Consider the following 23,816-nt stretch of genomic DNA (forward strand, 5'->3'; position numbering starts at 1 on the left):
GTGGATACGAGAGGCTTCCCAAGGGGGAGGAGAAGGAACGGAGCCTGTTCAGCCTAGGCTGGAGGGGAAGGCCTCTGGGCGGAAGCCCCGGGGCGGCCGTGACTTCACTCCTTGCCTGAACCGGGTGAAGGACGACAGGCGGGGAAGGAGAAGGCCGTCCTGGGAAATGTCTCGGAAATAAAATAAGAATAATCACGCAGACCCCAAGACCAAATGTGCGAGTTACACGAGAGGGACGATGCCTCTTCCACTGCGCCTGCCGCTGCAGTTTCTCGAAGCCTTGGGAGAACAGGCAGACTGCATTCGGAACTTTCACCCGCTGGATTTCATTTTGAGATTTCAAGATTTGTGCGTTCCTCCCCAGCTGCCATCTGATCGTTTCCGATGCCACGAGGACTTCTTAACGGGAAATCACTCTAGAACTCACCAAGCCTTGCGCTTGTAGTTTTATTATGCTTTGTTGCTGCAGAGGAGAGAGGAAGACTCCCTCCAGGAGCACAACGCCCAATAGCTGCTAATGCAGACGCTTTCCGCTGTTATTAAATATAGATCGGGGTGTTGGGAGTGTCATCGAGACCCGCAGATGGTAATTACTCCTCTGTCACTCGATGCAGACTTGTCTGACAGAGCATAGGATTTGTTGCTTTGGTGCGGGCTGGGCTCTGGGGCTGAGCCCTTTGTAAGAGATGCTCCAACGGCTTAAAAGTATGGGAGGAGTGAGCACGCTTTTTTCTCAGGGCTCCTGAAGCAGGAGTCCCTGCGGGGCGTCGTCTGTGCCTTTAATGAGCGCCTGCATGGCTCAGGTCCCAGACCACCGTGCTCGCCTCTTCCCGCCTCCTTGCTGCGTCAGCCTGCTTCTGGCCACCCCTGCTACGTCAGCCGGAACGTGCCTGCTCTCGCCTCCCAGCAGGCTGACTTTCTTGGTCACTCTTGACTCATTTCCGGGCCGGATCAGGCCTCATGCTCGTGGACTAGCCTTTGGTTTTCTCCCTGAGTGAAAGCAGAAGCCGAAACGAGAACTGTGCACAGGAAGCACCCACCTCTGCGCTCTTCCCATCTCCGGATTTCTTCCTGGGATCGGGGCTTCTTTCTCTGCCCTCCTCCATTCTCTTGCCCTCAGCCCTGCGGTAGGTTTCTTCGGCCTGCTCTGGAGGTTCCCAAAGAGAGCGGAGCAGGTCTCAGCGTCCGGGGCTCCCTTCCCGGTTCCCGGGTCACTAAGCACTCAGGGGCTGGTGCTTCTCCTCTGGCTCAGCTGCTTCTAACTGTTGTCCCCTTCACGTCATCCCACCAAACTCACACACACTCACACACACACACAGTCTCACACACAGACACACTCACACATACTCTCACACGCACACACTCACACATACTCTCTCACACACATTCACATGGTCGCACACTTACACACACACAGTCGCATTCACACATACTCTCACATGCACTCACACACTCACATAGACACACACACACAGACATATTCACACACACACACTCTCACATACACAGAGACACACACACACACAGACACACACATTCTCTCACACACACAGAGACACATTCACACATACTCTCACACACTCACAGACACACCCACACACACATGCACAAGTACTCTGTCACACACATTCACATGCTTGCACACATACTCACACACAGACACACTCATACATACTCTCACACGCACACACTCACACATACTCTCACACACATTCACATGGTCTCACACTTACACAGACACACACACACATATTCACACACACACACTCTCACATACACAGAGACACACACACACAGACACACACATTCTCTCACACACACAGAGACACATTCACACATACTCTCACACACTCACAGACACACCCACACACACATGCACAAGTACTCTGTCACACACATTCACATGCTCGCACACTTACACACACAGACACATTCACACACACACACAGACACACAGTTTCTCACACACTCACACATACTTACACACACACAGACACACACACAGACACACTCACACACAGACATACTCTCACACACATTCACATGCTCACACACACACATACAAACACATTCACACATACTCTCTCACACACACACACAGAAACACAAACACACAGACACACACATACACAGACACATTCACACATGCACACACACTCTCACATAGACACACACAAACACACAATTTCTCACACACACACATACACACACAGACACAATCACACACACTCACACACCTACACACACTTACACACACTCACGCACAGACATACACATATTTTCACACATTCACATGCTCGCACAATTACACACACACAGACACATTCACACACACACAGTCACACACAGACACATTCACACATACTCTCTCACACACTCACAGTCACACAGACACACACACACTGCCTCACACACTCACACCTTCCCTCCTGGCACCGAGCTGTTTCTTGCAGAAGAAGTGACGGGCCCCTTGGGGTCACCGTCGCCGCCCCATGGCTCCAGCAGCCGCGCCTCCCCTAGTCTGGGGCCAGCAGTTCTCTGGACTCAAACTGTCCAACAGCTCCTCTGCCGATTCTTTGGTCTCAGTTCAAGGTTGTTTATTTCGCTACCGGTTATTAGAGGCAGTCCATTTGGGGATATCTTAAAATAATTCACCCGTTCATTCAAATCACATATAAAACTCTGGAATCATCTTGGTTTCTCTTTCTAACCTCCCTTAAGCATTTTGCAAGAAATACCTTCCAGTTATCCCAGATCCAGGCATGCCTGCGCCTCCATCATGACCCTCTGAGCTCTGCACAGCTCTGAGATCTGGGACATCACGTCCTAAATCATTTCTTCCTCCTTGTTTGCCCCTCTCCAGTTTACTCTCCACAGAGCAGCCAGAATGACCCTTTAAAATGTAAATAAAAACATGCCATCCCTTGCCCCAAACCTTTGAATGGATTCCCATCACCTTTACCATTAAGCATAAATCTTTTCAAGATTCTATGTGATCTGGCCCCAGGTTTCCCCTCCACCCCCATCCCTTGCTTGTTTCTCTCCAGCCACATAGACCCCCATGCTCTTCTGGAAACATCGAACACACTCTTTTATCAGTCTTTACACTTGGCCATGAAAGCTCTTGTCCCACCCTCTGCCTCTCTTTGCATGTTCTGCAGCCCCGCTGCATCCAGGTCTCTGCTCAGCCCACCTCCCTAAAGAGACCTCCACTCCCCACATCTCCCACATGAAGCATCCCTACCCATCCCGCTGTTTCTGCTCTTCTCTGACTTAGTGTTATCATTTCCCTCCCTTCTATAACATAAGTTCCTTGGAGATAGGAACTGCTGGACTCTTGTTGCTGAAAGCAGGGTCTGGCACACAGAAGCCACCAGTAAATACATGAGTGAATAATAGAAACAAGAGCCTGTGCACGGTGCACTGCTGAGAAGAGGATCTCAGAGAGACGGGGGCCAGATGGCGCCTTCACGCGCGGGCAGCCCTGATGGGACAGGAGCTCTCGTATGCAGCCCAGGGCACACACACAGGAGCCCCTACCGGAAGAAGGAAGGCAAGCACAGGGTGGACGTCTGGCAGTTGTGCCAGGAAGGCTCCCAGACAGGCAGGCACCCACTGCCCCCCAAGCCCGTGAGCCCTGGGAGCACCACCACCTTCCCTGCCCCACCTGCGATGCAGCTACCTCCACCTGGGAACAAACGGACAGAGCAGACTCTGTCCTGGGTCCTGAAAGCAAGGGCCTCCGCCGTGAGCGGTGAGAAGTGCACACACCTTTACAGTCCGTGGGCACAGGCGGCAGTTTGCAGAGGGGCCCCTCTAGCCTGAGGACCCGGCCCATCCTAGCTGAGGCCCCCGGGTGCTGAAACATCCAAATACATCCTCATATTGGTCTTTACACATGCTGCTCCTCCTACTAGCAAAGTCAAGTGTTAGTCACTCAGTCATGTCTGACTCTTTCAGACCCCACGGACCATATAGCCTGCCAGGCTCCTCTGTCCATGGAATTTTCCAGGCAAGAATACTGGAGTGGGTAACCATTTCCTTCTCCAGGGGATCTTCCCGACCCAGGGATGGAACCCAGCTCTCCTGCATTGCAGGCAGATGCTTTACCGTCAGCCACCGGGAAAGCTCTCCCATTACCCCCCACTCCGCTTTGGAAGAGCCTGTGTTGTGTGACCATCGCCCTTCAAATCTGTGTGCAGGACTAGATGGTCTCTAAGACTCCTTTCCACTCAGAAGAAATTAAACATAGGACGTTCATAGGTGGTTCTGATCTACTTGCCAACCTTGCAAGGAAGGTATAATTAAACCCAGGCTCAGAGACATTCAGTAACTTGCCCGAAATCACACAGCCTGGGTCCAATATTTCTTCCACTTGTGACTGTCCTCCCATGGAGATGCAACTGGTCTTGGATAAACTTTCTAGGCTCCTCGGTGCTTCTCATGTGCAGTCAGGATGGAGAGCCACCACATTAGTGGCTAAGACTGAGAAGAAAGCTCGCAGATGTCTCCTGGAAAGAATCCTCTCCCTCCAGCATGCACAGAAGTGACTTCATGTGTGAGTTTCTCCTCTCCTTTTCCCACAAGGGCCGGCCTGAGGTTTCAGCTGACAGAATCACTGCTGACCCTGACTTCAGCCACGAGATTAAAAGATGCTTGCTCCCTGGGAGGAAAACTATGACAGAAGTTTTTCACAGACAGTGTATTAAAAAGCAGAGACATCACATTGCTGACAAAGGTCCATATTGTCAGCTATGATTTTTCCCATAGTCATGTACGAATGTGAAAGTTGGGCCATAAAGAAGGCTGAGCGCCAAGGAATTGATGCTTTTGAACTGTGGTGCTGGAGAAGACTCTTGAGAGTCCCTTGAACAGCAAGGAGATTAAGCCAGTCAATCCCAAAGGAAATCAACCCTGAATATTCATTGGAAGGACTGATGCTGAAGCTGAAGCTCCAATACTTTGGCTGCTTGATGGGAAGAGCCTACTTATTGGAAAAGATCCTGATGCTGGGAAAGGTTGAAGGCGAGCAAGAGATGGTGAAAGACGGGGAAGGCTGGTGTGTTGCAGTCCATGGGGTTGCAGAGTTGGACATGACTTAGCAACTGAACAACAACGAAAAATTTTCTAAGCTTTGCTCAAGGGAAGACAAGGATCTAGCCACTTCCACATGCAGCCTTGTCTCCCTGGAAAGCTGGAAGCGGCCGTAAGGGCTGTTGATTAAGAAGAGCTTTGTCATCATTGCTGCTGTGTCTTGCAGCTGAGGAGGGAGCAGTCTCTGCCTGCGTGGCCTCCTCTGGGGGAAGCTTGAAGCTCTCAGGAAGCTCATTTAAAGTTTCCTTAAACTTTTTTGCCCAAAATGAGAAATACTCCTTAGGTGTCTGCTCTGTCTGCTCCCGTCCTGATTCCTGATTGGACTTCAGTCTTTCACGCCATGTGCCAAGTACCGCCAAGCCCTGGGCACTGCCTGGAGGAGCAGGGCCCACGCCTTCATCCTCAGAAATCTGAGGCAGTGCAGGACCACCCAGACCCCAGCCTGGGACCTCTACTGCGTGGTGCGGTGGTCCTGGGGGTGAGGCAGGAGAGGCAGTGTCCTGTGATAATCCAGCAAACAAATATGGGCCCCCCCAGCAGGAAGGTCAGGCTGTGTGCTCAGACCACCCTGGGTGAAGATCAGGGCCTGTGCGATGCCCACCCAGGGGAAGAGTCGGGGCGTGTGCCATGGGCCTGCACCCGCCCACGTGTGCACTTCTTCTCCACCACCTCCCCGTGTCTGTGTGACCACAAACACTCTGCTGACCCTCTGACTCGTAGCGCCTCATCTATAAAGCAGAGATAATAGGACCTACTCACAGGATTGTTGTGGTGGGGTTTAAATTAAATCATTTAAAACGTCCTGAAACACTATGGGTCAATAAATGTTGATTGCTTACTTTCCCCTGGGCAGAAATCAGACTTCTTGTAAATTCAGAAATTTGTGAGAAAGTAGAGAAAAGTTGCTCTCTTAAACCTCATCTTTAACCTCATCAAGTTTCCCAATACCTGGTAACGATCGTTGCATTTTACTTGATTTTGATGTTTACTAATCTAAGTGAGAATCATATCCACATAGATTTTACCTCGCTCAGTCCCAAAGTGTTCCTATGAAGCTGGCAGAGCCAGTGTAATCATTTTCATTTTCTGGAAGCAGGAATGAGGTTCCGAGGGTAAGCTGTGTACTTTCTAACAGCACACACTCGAGATCAGAGCCCACATTCCCTGCAGTTGATCCCATGCATTGTAGCTGCTGGTCTCTCTGCCTATCACGGGCTTCCTTCTCTCTGTTTATTTAATTATTTTAAGCTTTAATGGGGTAAAATTGATATTCAGAATGCAGACATTTAGTGTATACATCTTGATGGGTTTGAATATACCCATATACCCGGAAAAAAAATATTTCCCAGAAGCCACCCAGCTGACTGCCTCTCCTCTCTAGAAGTAGGTCACTCCATTACTGTCAGCTTAAAAGAAGCTCGAGAAAGAGAGTAACAGACAGGGCGCTTTCCGTTCTGCCTTAGGAGGTAGAATTTGCCAGCAAGAAAAAGGAGTGAAAGAAAAGGTTGGTGCTTGAAATGACTTAGTGCGGTGGATAATGTCATCTGCAGGGCTCTTAGACGCTACACTGTTGAGAGTTAGAGATTTTGGTGACGAGGACATTTGACGATGGCTAATGGCCTCCTCTCCTGTTTTTAGGTCAACAGTGACCTTGTTTACATTACAGCTAAGAAAGATGGCACTCATGTGGTTGAAACCCTTGATACCACCCACATTGGGAAATTAATTGTGACCAAAGAAATTGGAGGAGATGGCATAAAGGACATCACGGACACCTACAAATTCCAGGAAGGTAAGCTGCTGCAGTCGCACGAGGATCTCTCTGCCCGCGTCACTGAGAGAGTCACCGTCACCGTGAAATGCATCCCGGAGAAGACGTGGCCTTTCGCGGCATTGGAAAGTTAGAACCCGAGCGACTACGCCTCACACCCACAATGCTTCATTTCGTTTTTGTTTTACTTGTTGTTTGCTTTGAGGAGAATTCCCCTTTAGTGGCTTCTGAAATGATTGGTTTAAAGTCACATCTATTTTAACAGAATATAGAATGCATTCTTATTCATAAAAATATGAAAGAATCTTAATTTTAATCTTAATAGAAATCATTATATAACTACTGTAATTTTAGTTCAGTGATGAATTTTAAATAACTATTCACAGTTGTTTTCTCTTGGTGTTTGACTCTTTGTGACCCCGTGGACTGTAGCCCACCAGACTCCTCTTTCTATGAGATTCTCCAGGCAAGAAGACTGGAGTGAGTAGCCATTTCCTCCTCCAGGGGATCTTCCCGACCCAGGGATGGAACCCATGTCTCCTGCATTGTCAGGCAGATTCTTTACCACTGAGCCACCTGGGAAGCCCTCACATTTGTTTAGAACCTTGCAAGCTTTCTTCACACGCATTGTTTCATTGAAGTATCTTGGAAATTCCTTGATAGGAAGTGTAGGGAGTATGAATGGAGGTAGATAATATAGAATGAATAGGCCATGACAACCTCACTAATTCAGGCCAATTAGGTCGAAGTCCTGCTTCAACCATGAAGCAACGCTAGGGTGGTTTTGTTAACCTTTGGTGTGCGGAGTCTCACGCAGCACAGCCGAGTCCAGCCCCGTCTCAGTCACTGCTGAGTGTCTACTGTGCGCCTGAAACTGGGCTTGGTACTGGGCACCCCCACAGTGAGAAGGACCCAGCTTCTGTTTCCGGCCAAGCCATACGTTCATTCTACTGAGGGGGCTTTGGAAACCAAAAGGGACGCTCAGTCCAACCAGGAGATTCAGAAAAAGCAAAGCCCGATCAGAGAAGTCACGGACCTCAGTTAAAAGAAGCTGGGCTCAGGCTTCTAGAAAATGGGAACATGATAAAGGCATGGGGTGTGAAGCAGCGAGCGTGTTTAGGGTCCTGCAGGTAAAGAATCCACCCACAATGCAGGAGACTCGGGTTCGATCCCTGGGTCAGGAAGATCCTCTGGAGAAGGAAATGGCAACCCACTCCAGGATTCTTGCCTGGAAAATCTCATGGACAGAGAAGCGAGGCGGGCCACAGTCCACGGGGTTGCAAAAAAGTCGACATGACTTAGCAACTAAACAACAAGGCGTTACTAATGCACCAGGCTCAGAGCGCCCCGAGGCTGGAGCGCAAGTTCCCCAAAGGCGGTGGTGGACAGGAGGTGAAGGAGCTTGGGGGTCTTGATGGGGACATGGAATATATGTTACCAATGATTCACCACCAGAGCTTCTTAGGAATGGCATGTATTTTAGCGAATGGATAAAAAATGAAGAGTACTTAGCGTATGCCTAAATATTCATCAGTATTCCTGCAATGCTGAGGGCAGAATGCGTTTTAAATACTTTAGATCCTCTCCCGACTCTTGTTTACAAAAGCAATTTGCACTATAAAGAGGAAGTGTGCTGAATTGAGAACTCTTCTGCATAGTAGTAGAAATTCAGGATTTGTGTCACCTGAAGCAGTGAATTTGTGCTGTGCTCCTGAAACGGTTAGTTCTTCTCTTCTGCTGGCTTTCATTCACTGCACAACAGATACAAAAGATTTTTTCTTTTGGACATTTTTTTTTTCTAAAAAGAGTGTTTTTAAAAACATAAACCCAGTGAAACAGAACAGACGAGCAATGCCCTTTTGTGATAGAGTGTCAGGCGAAAAGGTTCGGGAAGGAAGGGCAGCCCACCAAAGAAGTGAAAGAAACTGGCTGCAACATTCACTCATTCATTCACTCTTCCTTCCAGCAACTTGCTGTTAACCACCCACCATGTTCCCAACACTGTGTCCACCTGGAGACTCCCACAGCCCTGTCTCGCCATCTAAGGGAGAGACAGGCGGGAAGTGAGCCCCTACCTTGCCGGGTGGAGGGTGCCCAGGACAGGGGTGGATGAACAGATGCCCGGGGACCATGGGGGACGTTAGCAGTGGACTATATTCCTTGTGTTGTACGCATATCCTCGTAGCTTATTTTACACACAACGGTTTGGACTTTTTAATCTCCTGCTCCATGCTGCCCCTCCCCCTCCTAGTTGTCACAAAGCAACAAGTACTGGGAAAAGGAAAGAAGACCAGGTCATGTGTTAGTGAGAGACGAGGGGACCGGGGTCATGGAATTAGGGGGCACCCTGAGAAGCTGACATTTGAGCTAAGACCCAAACGATGAGAAGAGGCTTCGTCGGACATAAAGAGGACTCTCACGACACCCGGGTCACGAGGAGCTGGTTCTGGCCTTGGTGCTGAGCCACAGAGGAGACGTGATGTGGTTCTAGACCGTTCCCTCAGCCCCCAGTTCATGGCCCTGCGGCAGGTGCGACACCAGAGCGCAGGGCAGAGCTGCAGAGAGCAAGCGTTCTGCCCGACTGGGGAGGCCCTGCGACACCTGCCTCCTCCCTGGGCCTGCGCTTCCTGGCAACACCAGCCGGCCTCGCTGCTCACGGGGACGAGCTGGTCCCCAGAAAGAAGCCAGAGCTTCCTCCATCCGTGACCCACAGTGAAGTCCCTCCTGGTGCCAGAAGCGTCCGCCGCACCCCCCCCCCCCCGACTCGGTCCGCTCAGCCCTTCCCCATGGAGGCAGCTCTCTGCCCAAGACCACGCTCCCACTGCTGGTGCTCACCTCCTGCGTTCTGCCTAAATGCGCATTTGGTGCCCGTCCAAAGCGATAATCATTAATGCTCTCTGTCTTGGGGAGCTCTCTGCCAGATGCTTTCTGCTAAAATACTTCACTGCACTTTGCTTGTCACGGCCCCTCTTCTCTTTAGAATTACCTCCCTCTCATCGATTGTGGACATGTGCCCTAGCCAATGCTTGTCCTGGCCCAGTTGTTTCTGGCTCATTCTTGCAGTCTTACAAGCAGGGAAATTGCTCACACACACACACAAACACACACACACACACACACACACACGGAGAGAAATATGCATTCATTTGGTTGGCAACACCTGCTGGCATTTTCTCTGTCTCTGAAAGATCCTGGAATCTTCTGACTCTTATGCACGTCCTGCCTCTAAACCACCCACCAACCGTGCCACACAAGGAAACTGATGGTAGTAATGGCGCCTGCTTTGCAGAGTCGTTCTGAGGATTAGATGAGATAGTACACAATGCACACTTGCCACGACACTCGTCACAGTTTTTGTTGTTCAGCCACTAAGTGGTGCCTGACTCTTTGTGACCCCATGGACTGCAGCATGCAGGCCTCCCTGTCCCTCACCGTCTCCCAGAGTTTGCTCAAACTCATGCCCATTGAGTTGGTGATGCCATCCAACCATCTCACCCGTGCCGTCCCCTTCTCCTCCTGCCTTCAATCTTTCCCAGCATCAGGGTCTTTTCCAATGAGTCGGCTCTTCATATCAGGTGGCCAAGGGGTTGGCGCTTCAGCTTCAGCATCAGTCCTTCCAGTGAATATTCAGAGTTGATTTCCTTTAGGATTGACTGATTTGATCTCGTTGCAGTCCAAGGGACTCTCAAGAGTCTTCTCCAACACCACAGTTCAAAAGCATCAATTCTTCAACGCTCAGCTTCTTCATGGCCCGGCTCTCACATCCATGCATGGCTACTGGAAAAACCATAGCTTTGACTAGACGGACCTTTGTCTGCAAAGTGCTGTCTCTGCTACCTGTCAGGGTTAGCTCTTAATGATAACTGTTATCATCACTGATTGACCTCTTCATCTCCGTGGCATTTCATTGTTAAGTGGGAGAACACAGCTTACAAGTTAATGTAACTATAAACGTCAGCATTTTTATTTCACAGTGAGTCTTCTTTTGCTAGCCACTGGCAGGACTAGCTTTCGGTTTTGGTTTTTCTAGGTTTGTATTATTTATTTACGCATCTTCATTGCTGCGCACAGGCTTTCTCCAGTTGCAGAGAGCAGGGGCTCCTCTCTTAGCTGTGGCCTCTCCTGTTCTGAAGCGGAGGCTGTAGCACATGGATTCCGCAGTGTGGCACACAGGCTTAGTTGCTCCAAGGCGTGTGGAATCCTCCCAACCCAGGGATCGAATTCACGTCTTCTGCATTGGCGTGTGAATTCTTATCCACTGAGCCAGCAGGGAAGCCCCAAGAAGAGTTTCTACAAGCCAAAGAATTTGCCTCTGTGTCACACATGCACTGAGATACATCCAGAGGAAGCCAGACAGTAAAGAGCATTGAGGAGGGTCAGCCCAGCCGGGAGCCAACAGCAGCAGCCCTGAGCCCGCCGTGTACCTTCTCAGCTCCCCACGTGCATAGAGCCACTTTGTGATTCTTCCATCTCTCACTCTGTTCCCATCTCTCCCCCCGCCACCACTTTGGAAACCCTACTTAAGACATTTTCCTATAAACAGCACACACATCTCAAACTCCCCCACCAGATACCAAAAGATGTCCCTCAAAAAAGATGTATTCAGTGTCAGATGAGTTTGGGAAACCTTGTGTGAAAGTAAATAATTCTCAAGACGTCCCTGGTGGTCCAGTGGGTTAAGACTCTGCCTTCCATTGCAGGGGTGAGGGTTCGATTCTTGGTCAGGGAGCTGAGATCTCACGTGCCTCGGGGCCAAAAATCAAAACATTAAACAGAAGCAATATTGTAAGAAATTCAGTAAAGACTTTAAAGGGGTCCACATTTTTAAAAAATAGCCTTAAAATAATCAGCCAGGGGGCTGGTCAGCAGCAGCACGTGGGAGAGGCCCAGGCGGAAGGAGACACGAGGAAGAGAGATCTCACCGGGCAGACCCCCGAATGGGAGAAAACTCCTGTTGTAGACGGCAAGAGGCAAGATGCAACTCCTCCAGCGGCGTGGCTAGGAATCTGGGAGGGAAACAAATAGATTCCACAGTGTGAGTGTTAGGTTCTGCCTGATGAGCCCTGAAACAGTGGCCGTGGAAAAACAACCCGTAGAGTAAGCTCTGTAGCAACCTCTGTTCAGGTAGATTGAACCCAGCAGTCCGGGCAGGTTGACTCTCCGGGAACTTGACTTTGCAGAATTCATAACATAGAATGATGAAGATCCCCATAAAGGAAAGGCGTGTGGCTTGCAGAGGCAACCCAGCAAGTCCAGCACGTGCACCCACAGCCCTCTCTTCATTAGGGTGACTTTCTCGTGGGTGGCTGGTGTTGCTTTGTCCTCATCTCTGCACCTCTCCTAGGTCAAGAAGAAGAGAGGCTGGCCCTGGAAACCGCCCTGATGTATGGGGCCAAAAAGGCCCGCAACACAGAGGGCATCCTCAAATCCAGGTCTGATGTCCACATGAACTTCGAAGTAGAGAACGCCGTGCTGGGCAGGGACTTGAAGGTCATCATCACCTTCCGGAACAACGGCTCCACGCGCTACACTGTCGCAGCCTATCTCTCCGGCAACATCAGCTTCTACACCGGGGTCTCCAAGGCGGAATTCAAGAACGAGACCTTCAGTGTGACCCTGGAGCCCTTGTCCTGTAAGTTGACGGGGGGGTCTGCTCCCTCCAGGATGTGGGAAGAACACCGCACCCACCACGGGTTGTTGATTCACCCCACCACCGCGCCCCCCTCCCCGACACACACACAAACCTTTATTTAGTGCCTGTGAGTCCAGATATTATTTTGTGCTGGAGACACAGCAGAGTTGCTCATGGAGTTGATGGTCTCCTGGAGGAAAGATGGGGCCTGGACAGGAACAATCGAACAAGCGAATATACACGGTTCTGCGTGGAACAGGAAAACACGGAGCGGGGTAAGGAAGACAAGAGGTGCTGGTAAGGGGTGGGTGGCCAGGGAAAGCCTCTCTGACAGGGTGACGTTTCACAGAAACCGAACAGAAGGGAAAGAGCTTTCCAGCCAGAAAAAAAGAGAGAGAGAGCGAAGGCCCTGAGGCCAGGGCCTGTGTGCTGCGTTCATGAGCAGCAAGGGGATGAGGGTCGGGAACAAAGGCATCAAGAGAAGGACGGGGGCTACCAACCAGGCAAAGACCTGCAGGACTCTGTGAGCACTTCGGTTTTGACTCCAGTGAGCTGCAGGGCCACTAGAGGGTTTTGAGAAGAAGCGTGCCCTGGTCCGACTTGGGTTTGAAAGATCACTCTGGCTGCTGTGTTGAGAACAGACCACGGGGGCATGGAGCTGAGCTTTCGGAGCAGTTACGATGCTCTTGCTACAGTTCCGAGAGAGACGGTGGTGAGGGTGAGCGAGGCGCTGAGAGCCGTCCGGTCTGCGCGTGTTCCGAAGGCCGAGCTCTCAGGACCGGCTGACCGGTTGGGTGCGCGACGTGAGAGAAGGAGGCTGTGGAGGAGACTAAACGAGATGGTATATACGGAAGGCTTCCCGCGGGTAGGCTGCCAGTACGTGCTAACTTTCATCATGTTCACACTTCGGGAAACCGAGGCCAGGAAAGGTGAGCGGACGGGTTCGAGGCCACACATACAGCAGTACCAGAAGCCTCACGCCATTCAGGCAGGGATGGTGAGCCAGCTCCAGGCATCCCTGGGCCCTAAGGGGGCTCGTTCCTGTTGCCTGGGGTCCCGCGACCCCTCAGTCCCCCAGACCAGGAACTGTACACCGTCCTCTCCTGACCACTAGAGTTCCACCTCTCAGGCTTCTTCCCCTCCTCTCCCTGACCCAGCAAAAGCGTGAGCTCACCTGAGCTAGCAGACGAGAACGGCATGAGAGCTTAGCCATCTCAGCCATCCACCCCGGGACGTGGGGCCGGACTCAGTATCAGCACAGCTCCCACCACTCAGCCCGCCCCAGGCTTGTCCTGAATAACCTGGAGGGAGTTGGAGGCTGTTTTTCGCTTTACCCTGCAAGCAGGGGCACTAACTGCATGCAAGAAACTGCCCGTTGCAACTGAAACTGCATTGCAGCGGATTGCCAAAGCCACAGGATTTAGACCTGGAAGCAGGTCAGGGTACAGCCTCTTGTCGGAGGGTCTATTGCAGAGAAAGTTTTCCAAGTAAAGCAGGAGCCATATTTTCCAGACTGATGATTAAAGGGGATGTGTGAGCTAGAATCAGCTGGGAAGATGTGAAGAACTTAAACCTTCCAGTATCTTCCAGGGTGCTATGCCTTCCACTCGGCTATATTTAGTTTTCTTTGCATTTTTGGAAAAGAGACGAGGCAGCCCCTGTCTGTGTGTCCCTCGGCTTTCCCCAGACGCCGTCAGTGGCGCTGGCAGGATCCCAGCTCCACCATTCAGAATGAAAACCTATTCTTTCTCTTGCCGCGTTTAATAAACTTTATCTAGAACAATTTCTTGTGCAGTGGCAAAACACAGCACTTACATAATGTACTATTTTAGGAGCCTGGTCTCTGGGGCTCAGAAACACAGCCCAGTTTCTTCAGTGCTGAGATTTAGAGGATATTCCACCTCAGAGAATAAAGAGACCTGAGGCCAACAGGATCAAGGCAGAGCAAGTCTCTGTAAAGTTGTCAGGCACACCTCAGCAGCCTAGACATCCCGGTGGTCAAACACGGCCCTCTAGAAATACCAGAGGATGTCCATTATTATTACTGTTATTACGGGAAGCTGCTAGAGGTAAAATGCATGTTGAAGGCCGCTCACTTTGCTTCCCCATCTGGCCCATCTGGCCAAGTGGAAACAGGTCCCACGTGCTCATCTGAGATTGTCTCCAACTGAGGGAGAGAGTGTTAGTGTTCTGGATAAGTCACTGCCCCGGGAGCCATGGGGAGAGCAGCGTCCATGCTCAGACGCAAAGAGGCAATAGGTGTGTGTCACCCAAAAAGGCAGAATTGGAGGGTCAAAGTCAAGGCAAGTTCACGGATTCAAAAGGCGGCCCTCAGTAAGATAGGATGGCTCCAGGAAGCAGGCTGAGTTGTTGACTGCTTGTCCAGGGCAGACCAGTGCCTTCTAATAACTCTGTGTAGCCCATGGCTGACTCTCAACCCGGGCACTGTGCCCTTTCAGGCCTGACCGTTGTGGGGCTGCCAGGTGCATGGTCGGATGTTTAGCGGCATAGACGGGCTTCCCTGGTGGCTCAGATGGTAAAGAACCCACCTGCCAATGCAGGAGACACAGGTTTGATCCCTGGGTCAGGAAGATCCCCTAAAGAAGGGCATGAGAACCCACTCCAGTATTCTCACCTGGGAAATCCCATGGACAGAGGAGCCTGGCGGGCTACAGTCTGTGGGCTCGCAGAGTCAGACACTGAACATGAGCAGCTAAGTCCCTGCTCTCTACCCAGGAGATACCAGCATCTCCCCGCCAGCGGTGACAACCTCAAAGGTCTCCAGTCATTATCAAACATTCCCTGGGGGCAAAACACCCCCCGCCACACACACACCATTGACAACCACTGGTCCAAATGACCATCCTTCCCATTTCACCAGGAACTGCATGTGTTCCAGGGACAGGACTTTCAGTTTCAAAACTGAGACCATCCAAGTCCACTGAAGTCTGCCCTAACACCACCCCATCTCCTGCTAGAACCCCTCCGGGGACTTCAGGGGCCTTTCAGCCTGGAATATGCATCATCTCATCATTGTATTCAAATATAGATTCTGATTCCCTAGACAGGCTTGGGGCCAACAACCAGTATCTGCAACCAGCTCCCAGGCGGCAGAGCTCCTGCTGGTCTGCAGGCCATAGCTACAGGGACCTGGGTTAGAAGGCCCACCCAACCTTCCACTGAACTGAGGTTCTTAGAGGGCTAATTCCAAGGGGTGAAGGGCCCCCCAGTTGTCAAGCAGTGCTTCTCAGGCCCTCTGTACGTAAGGGTCAGCTACAGAATGGAACAAGACCTAGACCCCAAACCTCCAAGACTCTCATTGAGTTGGTCTGGGATGGGATCCAGCAGGGTAGGTTCTTAAATGTCCCCCAGCGACTGCGAGGTGGAGCCAAGACTGGGCCGTCTCAGCGCCCAGTCCTCCATGCAGAGACCTTGAAGCAGCTGGTGGGCACAGCCTGGCGCTCCACCGCCTGGGCACCCGCAAGGCAGGAGGCCTCCCTGTGCCCTGATCGGTGCTCACCCCACACAGCCTTCCGGCCCCGGGTCCAGTTCACCCGCTCACAGTGGGGGGCCAATGAGAAGATACACGTATATATACACGAGACATGCGCGTATAACACTCTGCACTTAACTACCCACTTTGGGAATTGTTTCCTTTGACAACTTCCACTGAGGGCAGGACTCTTTGGCCAAAAGCAGACAGTGAGCAGGGCAGCCGTGGCGGAGACATTCAAGTCCGTGCAGGGGGATGGAGGCGTGAGTCCCCCGACCCCAGCGGCTGGCCACACAGCAGGGGCACTGGCTCTGCCCAGCGTGGGCTCAGCCTGCAGGACAGCGGCCCTCGGCCCCCTGGAATCCTGCCCTCTGGAAAACGAGAGTAAGAGGAAGTGGGCAGGGCAGCCAGACAGAAGGCCACCGCGGCGGTCAGAGCCACAGGACAGAAGCCCCCTCCTCAGCCCAGATGGTGAGCAGAGGGGAGCCGGGACCAACTTCCCGCTGTCCAAATGGAGATGCCATCCTCCCTGGCTCGCCCCTAAGAGCCCACACACATTTGGCACAGAGGTCTTTTAAGCTGCAGATAGCAGAGGGGGTGGGAGACAGTTGAACGTGTGTGTGAAATAGGTTTCCACCACTTCTTTCTCTTAAATAGAAAACTCAAATCAGGTTGGAACGGTAAGAGTTGGAGAAAAAGTGTGGTGCCAAGGAAACGAGGAAAAGCTTCAAGTAGTCAGCAGCTGCGCTCAAGCGGGGGCCCGTGGCCACCGTGAGATGTTTCCTATCTCAGGAGGGTGCTAGGCACTGGGGCCGAGGGCATCCCTGCCCCATCTGCTGTCGCGGAGCTGTTTGTGCACAGGTCCAAGCAGCCGCAGCTAAAGCCTTCCGGTCCTTGGTTTTAAACCTCTTGGTCATGTTGCGTTTTATTAATACAAGAGCAAAAGCGCTGCTGGGAAAATGGGATGCATTTTTTTCTAGGAAGACTTGACTGAGTGTTCCATTTCCAGCACGTTCTTTACCCCAGAAGCCGGAGTGCTCCTTGTCCCTGATGGACTCTGTGTTCCGCTCACTCTCCCCTGGTGGAGTCTGTGCCAAGAGGGAGAAGACGGGGCCCTTGGGGAGGCAGGGAGCATCTCCTCCTCGGGGAAGCAGGGAGCATCTCTTCCCGATTCTGACACTGGCATTTTGTATTTCTTCTCTCCAGTCAAGAGAGAGGAGGTGCTGATCGGAGCGGGCGAGTACATGGGCCAGCTGCTGGAGCAGGCCTTCCTGCACTTCTTCGTCACGGCTCGAGTCAACGAGACCAGGGATGTTCTGGCCAAGCAGAAGTCCATTGTGCTGACGGTCCCCAAGGTCATCATCAAGGTCAGTTGCTGTGTCTCAGCCGAGGAGGAAGGCGAGGCTGCTGCTGAGGCCCCCGGCCTTAGTGCTTGTGAATGTGCGTTTGCGGGTGTGTGTCTTGTGTCCTGGTCCCCCTGCAGAGAAAAGGAACTAGGATCCTCCTGTTCTTTGAAAGAAGTGAACTGCCTATAAATAGATGTGCACATGTAACACTTTTCTCCCTCTCCAGATTTAAATATATACATGTGGCTACAGATATAAATATAACCTGTGGGTATAAACACACTTGTGGATAGAACTCAGTGTCTCCAGAATCAAGTGGGTCAGGCGTGGCCTCAGACAGCAGCCTCCGGGATCGCCTCCCACGTGTGCTGCTGCCCATGGAGTGCTCACTGCGCAGTGGAATGCACAAACCGAAACGCCCGCCTGGAGACGGCGACGTTTCGTGTGTGATACACCTGGCAGCCACCGGCCAGAGGCAGACACAGAGGCTTTCACCACGCAGCTCCCTGGGCCGCTCCCTCACGCCTCTTCCAGTCAGTTACTCCCGATCCCCGTCACCGGGACAACTGCTCTTCTGACTTTCCCACGTATTGCCTGTTTGGTCAGTAGCTCATTCTTTTAAACAATTTTTAATTTAGCTCCTGGTCCCTTTTTCTTTTATTTTTATTTCTTTTATTTACGTGTGGTTTTGGCCTTGCCACATGGCATGTGGGATCTTAGTTCAAACCCACAGCTCCTGCACTGGAAGCGCACACCCTCAGCCACTGGACCGCCAGGGAAGTCCCGCCAGGAGCTGTAACATTTCCTCTCCATTTTCACCATTTAACGTCTGTCTCAGCAGAAACCTCTGCCCAGATGACTTAAAGGCACTTGGCAGAGGGGCGCTGGGCACAGGTGGGGGGAGAAATAAATGTGGCGCCTGCTGTTCCCACCTCTCAGGAGCATCAGCAGCTTCAGCACCCACATCCTGAGACCCATCCCGCCCCGGGAGCGGAAGCCCGGGCCTCCAGTGGGGTCCTTGGGCGTGACATCTCATGTCAGCCTTGTCCAGGGCTCAGAGACTTCCCAAGCGATTAAGAGTGATGAGTGCAAATCAAGAGGCATTCCTCGAACATGGTGGATAATCAAAGCCTTAGAGTCACCCGTATTTTAAAGCCTCTAGAGGGGGTGGGCGGGGAGGGGCAATGAAGACCTGTGTCTTTCGAATTCCTGCTGTGAGTCACTTGTAAAGCTGGTCACTGTTGTGTAGCGCTCAGAATGGCAGCCTTCCCTGGGTCCATGCCCTGTGGATGGTAATCTATCCGAGGGCTACCCTGAGACGGGTGCCACTAGGCCGAAACTTGGGCCCCCAGAGGCAGAGAACCCTGGACCCTCCTTTTCTAGAAAGGCTTCAGTCCTGACACCGCCTTGGTTCTTTCACCTCAGCCCCTTCTTCTGGGCCCGTCAGCATCCCACCAGAGGCCTGAAGACACAGAACAGAAATGAGGGCTGCAGGCTCTGCGGGCAGAGCAGGAGAATACACAAAACGGAAGGGTGGTGTTGGGGGTCCTCCAGAGGCGCCGCCACTCCCCTGGGAACAGGGACTCAGGGGTGCTGTGGCCAGGGCTTGCTCACCACGTGCGGGGCACCCCACTCCTGGTGGGCTCTCCCAGAAGCCACGTGGTCCCCTTCAGGCCCCTCCCAGGGGTCAGGGAGGCCTCCCTTCCTGCTCCTGTTCAGAACTCCACCTCCGAACCTTGCCCACCAGAGACAAGGCCCGCCTGCTCACCTAATTAGGCACCGACAGCTTGTCCCCATGAAGGGCTCAGGAGAGAGACTTCCCAGATGGGAAGTGCTCAAACCGCAGCACAAAATAGAATTTAATTGCACCGCTGATAATAAACTGGGCGTATAAAGGAAGCTGATAGCTTTCATCTTTTAGACATTATTAATTGAAGGATTATTGGTGAGTCGTCTTCCGAGTGTACTTAGATGGCAGCTCAATTCCCCAGGGGCAGAACCCAAATCCCTTCTCCTCCAGCTACAGTGACCTGGGCCGGGATGGTATAGTTGACCAAGAGCTGCAGGGGGGCTTGTTCTTATTTTTGTTTTGTCTTTTGTCTCTATAAGCACATCAGGAATGCAGTTCTTAGAGGAAATTTATTTAGAGGTAGGACTTCCCCGGGGGCTCAGTGGTGAAGAAGCCACCTGCCAGTGCAGGAGATACAGGTTCAATCCCTGGGTCGGGAAGATCCCCTGGAGGAGGGCATGGCAACCCACTCCAGTATTCTTGCCTGGAGAATCCCATGGACAGAGGAGCCTGGAGGGCTACAGTCCATAGGGTTGCAAAGCGTCGAACACGACTGAGCAACTAAACCAGCAACAACAGGGCCACTTGGCTGGACTCGAGCAGGAGAGAGAAAGAAAGCCTGGCCTCCATTCAGGTGTGTTCAGGAAAGGAGGCAGGAGTGTGATCATGTACGTGGTTCCCTAACCACTAACCTCACTGACATCAGCCCCGAGGATAATCTCAGTGGGAGCAGGTGAAGAAGCGTTCCTGGGTGAGGTGCCTCACGCCCTGAAAGCCACCAGGGCTCCCTGAGCTGTGAGAGGCCCTGATTGCAGAAATGGGCTGCCTGTCTGGGGTCCCAGAGCCTCTTGCCTTTCTCTTTTCTCTTCAAGCCTGTGCCCAGAGGTCTGTCTCCTGGGCACTGCGGCTCAGCCTCAGGGCTGGAGCTGCCTGAGGGCGAGTTTGCAGCTGTTCTTGCCCACCCCCTCCTTTCTGGAGCAAATAGAGACCAACCTCAACCACGATGGGGCCCACCTGTCTGGATCCACATCAAGTCAACCAAAGCACTCAGGCCAGTGGACACGTCCTTGCCACCTAAGAACCCCATCTCGCATGTGACCATATCACTCATGTCTCCTGTGACCACAGAGATGGGAACTGGGTTAAATCGTGCTCCCAGTTAACTGTTCCCTGCACCCACCACGCATGAGTCACAGTATGTGAGCCTCATATGGAAAACGGCAGGAGAGACAGTCATTAAACTTTAATGAGCGCATATCTCTTTTCCCAAGCTATCAAAATATTTTGATGAGAAAACTATATTTTATTAAAATCGGATGTAGAATTTTTCTCTGCCTTCCCACGTGTTGATTGTTTTAAGAGGCTTTAAGTCAGGAAAAGATTCTTCAGCATTTTGATGGTTGAAGTGAAAGTCACTCAGTCGTATCCAACTCTTTGTGACCCTATGGACTATACAGTCCAGGGAATTCTCCAGGCCAGAATACTGGAGTGGGTAGCCTTTCCCTTCTCTGGGGGATCTTGCCAACCCAGGGACTGAACCCAGGTCTCCCACACTGCAGGCGGATTCTCTACCAGCTGAGCCACCAGGGTTAATGAAGGGCTATTTGGGGGAGAGGGGAGGGCAACACAGGGGATTCAGCTGGCCTGCAGGGTGGAGGCTGGTGCAGGACCTGGAGCACTGTACTGGGGCTTCCCCTGGTCTCAGAGATCAGAGAAGGGTCCCAAGGTTCATGTCGTCACCCAGGTCAACCAGAGCAAGAACACCTTTTGTGGAGAAGCCCCAGAGCACGGGGGCTTGGATGGCCGGACCCCCGGGTTCCTCATCCTACCTGGGCAGCTTTGGGTCAGCTCCTCGACACCTCAGCTGTGTAATGGTCCAGTAATATCGCTGACCGGTAGGCTGCTGGGAGGGATAATAGAAACAACTCTCAAGAAGAGCTGAACATGGTCCCTCTGTCACGGTAAAGGCACAATGGGGTGGCCAAGTGGTGAGGAACCCACCTGCCAAGGTAGGGGACGTAGGTTTGATCCCTGGGAAGGTCCGCTGGAGGTGGAAACAGCAACCCACTCCAGTATTCTTGCCTGGGAAATCCCATGGAGAGAGGAGCTTGGCGGGCTATAGTCCCTGGGGTCGCCTAGAATCTGGCACAACTGTGAGACTGAACAACAGTCATAATATTATCAATCAGAATCATGTATAAACACAGCATTGCCGGGGACTGAGTGTGTGCTGTTTCTGAGTGCTCAGCCCGGCCCAGGACCTGGTGGTTGCCGGCAAGAGTCCGCCCCCGCCCCGCCCCGTCGTCTCTGCGCTGGGATCCTGCACAGAGAAGTGCTCCAGGCGGCAGGGCCCAGGGCTAGAGGGAAGGTAACGCTCACCTGGCGGCCTCGGACCTGAGCCCTGGGTGTTGAGCATATGTGCGGTTCCCTGTGGGACCATCCTGAGAGAGAAGCCCGTCCCAAAGAGCGTGGAGGAGACCTTAGTGGCGGGGGTGGGCGAGGAGAGGTGGTCATACATCTCAGACCTCCTGCTAAGACCTCCTCTCAGTATCTGGGAAACGAACCCCTCCCAGTGCCATTGAAAACAGCTCAGGTCCCACCGCCTCCTTAGGGTCATCTCGTAGGAGCGTCCTGCAGCCGCTGTAGAACGTCCTCAAACACCAGCAGAACCCGTCTCCTCCTGTGAATGAGGAACGCGTGCCAGGGGAGAGGGGCTCCCTCTCCTAACAAGCACAGAAGCTCGGGGCTGGCTGCTCGCCCAGATGACTCCTGAATCAAGACGCTTTCTTAGTTTCTCTTAACAACCCCTGTGTTCCCCCTGGGGCCACCACTCACCTGAGGTCACCCATAGCATCCTCCTCACCTGCCTCCTGCCGGCGCTCCGGGAAGCCCTGATTGTAACCAGAAAAGAGCCAGGCGGGCCTGGGGGCCGTGGTGGCTGCTGAGGCTGGCACCCCAACATTCCAGTTCATAACCTTTATCCAAACTGGGGAGCCCCCTAAGGACTAACAAGCGTCCCCCAGATGCTGGACAGCCACCAGGCAAATTGTGAGACTCAACTGCGGTTTCACTTTGTTCTTGTGAGAGCCCAAATACCTGGAAATTTCCATCAAGGAAAAAAAAGGAAAAAAAAAAAAAAAAAAACAGCGAGCAAAACTCTGAGCTCTAATTATTCCCAACCCCAAACCCTAACCCTTCATCCCTCCCAGCCTCCCACGGTTTCTCCACGACTCTGCCGGTACGGGTCCCGGTCACCAGGACGCAGCCCTGTCACACCCATGGCCCTGCAGTGGGCGGCAGGGCGAGGCGGCTGGGTGGGCTTCCCCGCGTCCCTTTGGAAGGCGCCGGTGGAAGCTGCTGGCTTCTCTCCTGTGTGCTTCTCGACTTTGGCCCCCGAGAACCCAAACCCACGTCCCTCCCCACGGGGCAAGTGGGGACTAGAAAGTTCTCCTAGTCTCCCTGGCAGCGCGGTCTCCCTTTGAACCTCCACAACGTTTAGAGTCAAGAAAGGCCGTGTCTCAGATGCTCTGCTGCACACAGGATCACGCGGAATCCTCCCAGGAACCTCGTAAGAAACCGAGGCCCAGAGAAGCCAAGTGACTGGCCCGGGGACACACAGCGGCGGCCGCCGGTCTTCAGATGCCGAGGGCAGCCCGCCTTCCCCTCAGCTTGCCCACGGTGGTCGCTGTCTCTGGCTCATCCCCCGCAGGGGTCTCCTCAGCACTGCCCTGAACCCCCCCGTAGAGAGAGATCAAAGTCCGCGTGAGGGCCCACCCTGACGGGCTCTGAGCAGGTGAAGCCCAGATCAATATTCTGATTGATCAATATTCTGGGACCCGGGAGGGTCCAGACCAGCCGTGGCTTCACCTGCTCAGGTAGCTGCGTCTCTCTCCATCCTCTGCCGGTCCCGGAGGGTCAGGCCGTCGGCACCCCATGGCCAGGAGCATGCACCCCGAGGGCTCTGCTGTGGGGCGCGCCTCTCCAGCTCCCTCTTGGCGTAGGTTTGAGAAGGAAAGTGAGAGCCACAGGTAACTGGGCTGCCTCAAACATGTTCTCTCTGCATTCCTGCTCACTATTTTCTATTCTTAAAAACAACCACACAGGCAAAGTAGAACATCAAGGAAAACGAACCTCATCTACCGCGTCATACGATCACACTGTGCTGAGTTACTAGTTCTTTGAAATAACTCTATCTTTACCCCACTTAGAGAAGACTGTTACTGTCAAGAAAGACAGCTGTGTCAGAGCCCCAGGGTTACCTTGCCACGTTTGACTCTGGCACAGAGATCTGATTCTTCCCCTGTAAAGTCAGAAAGAAGGAGTTGAGTTGTGTACGTGTTTTCAAATGTAGTTCAGGATCAAGTTGCAGTCACCGAGCTCCACTGGCCGTCCAGCGATGGCACAAGCTAATAGTGCAAATGACTCTTCGGTGGATTTCAGGAAATAGACTCCTTTCAGCGAAAAAGGAAGTTGCTATTTTTACCTCTCTGCTGTCAGAGATGACAAGGTGTGCAGCGTTTAAAGATGAATGGCCTGGAGTCAGAAAGACCTAGATTCCTATCTGGATCCTGCCGACATCCAGGGTCTATAATGTGGGCATTTTGTTTCCCTTCAGTGTTTTCATTTCGAGTCAGTAGAATGAGGATGATGTTACTGCCCACCGCCAAGTCCACAGAGGATCACCCAAGATA

At 52.4% G+C, this 23,816-nt stretch overlaps 1 protein-coding gene across 1 annotated transcript in view; it reads left to right on the plus strand.

Annotated features, from left to right (window-relative positions):
- F13A1 (coagulation factor XIII A chain) overlaps positions 1-23,816 on the plus strand; it is a 141,985-nt gene that overhangs the window by 106,848 nt on the left and 11,321 nt on the right. The window contains exons 11-13 of the mRNA XM_068960457.1: positions 6,733-6,886; positions 12,210-12,497; positions 17,197-17,357. Of these exons, the coding sequence (XP_068816558.1) occupies positions 6,733-6,886; positions 12,210-12,497; positions 17,197-17,357 (603 nt within the window). The remainder of the gene's footprint in view (positions 1-6,732; positions 6,887-12,209; positions 12,498-17,196; positions 17,358-23,816) is intronic.

This window comes from Capricornis sumatraensis, chromosome 22 (assembly GCF_032405125.1).
Source record: "Capricornis sumatraensis isolate serow.1 chromosome 22, serow.2, whole genome shotgun sequence".
NCBI classification, from domain to species: Eukaryota; Metazoa; Chordata; class Mammalia; order Artiodactyla; family Bovidae; genus Capricornis; species Capricornis sumatraensis.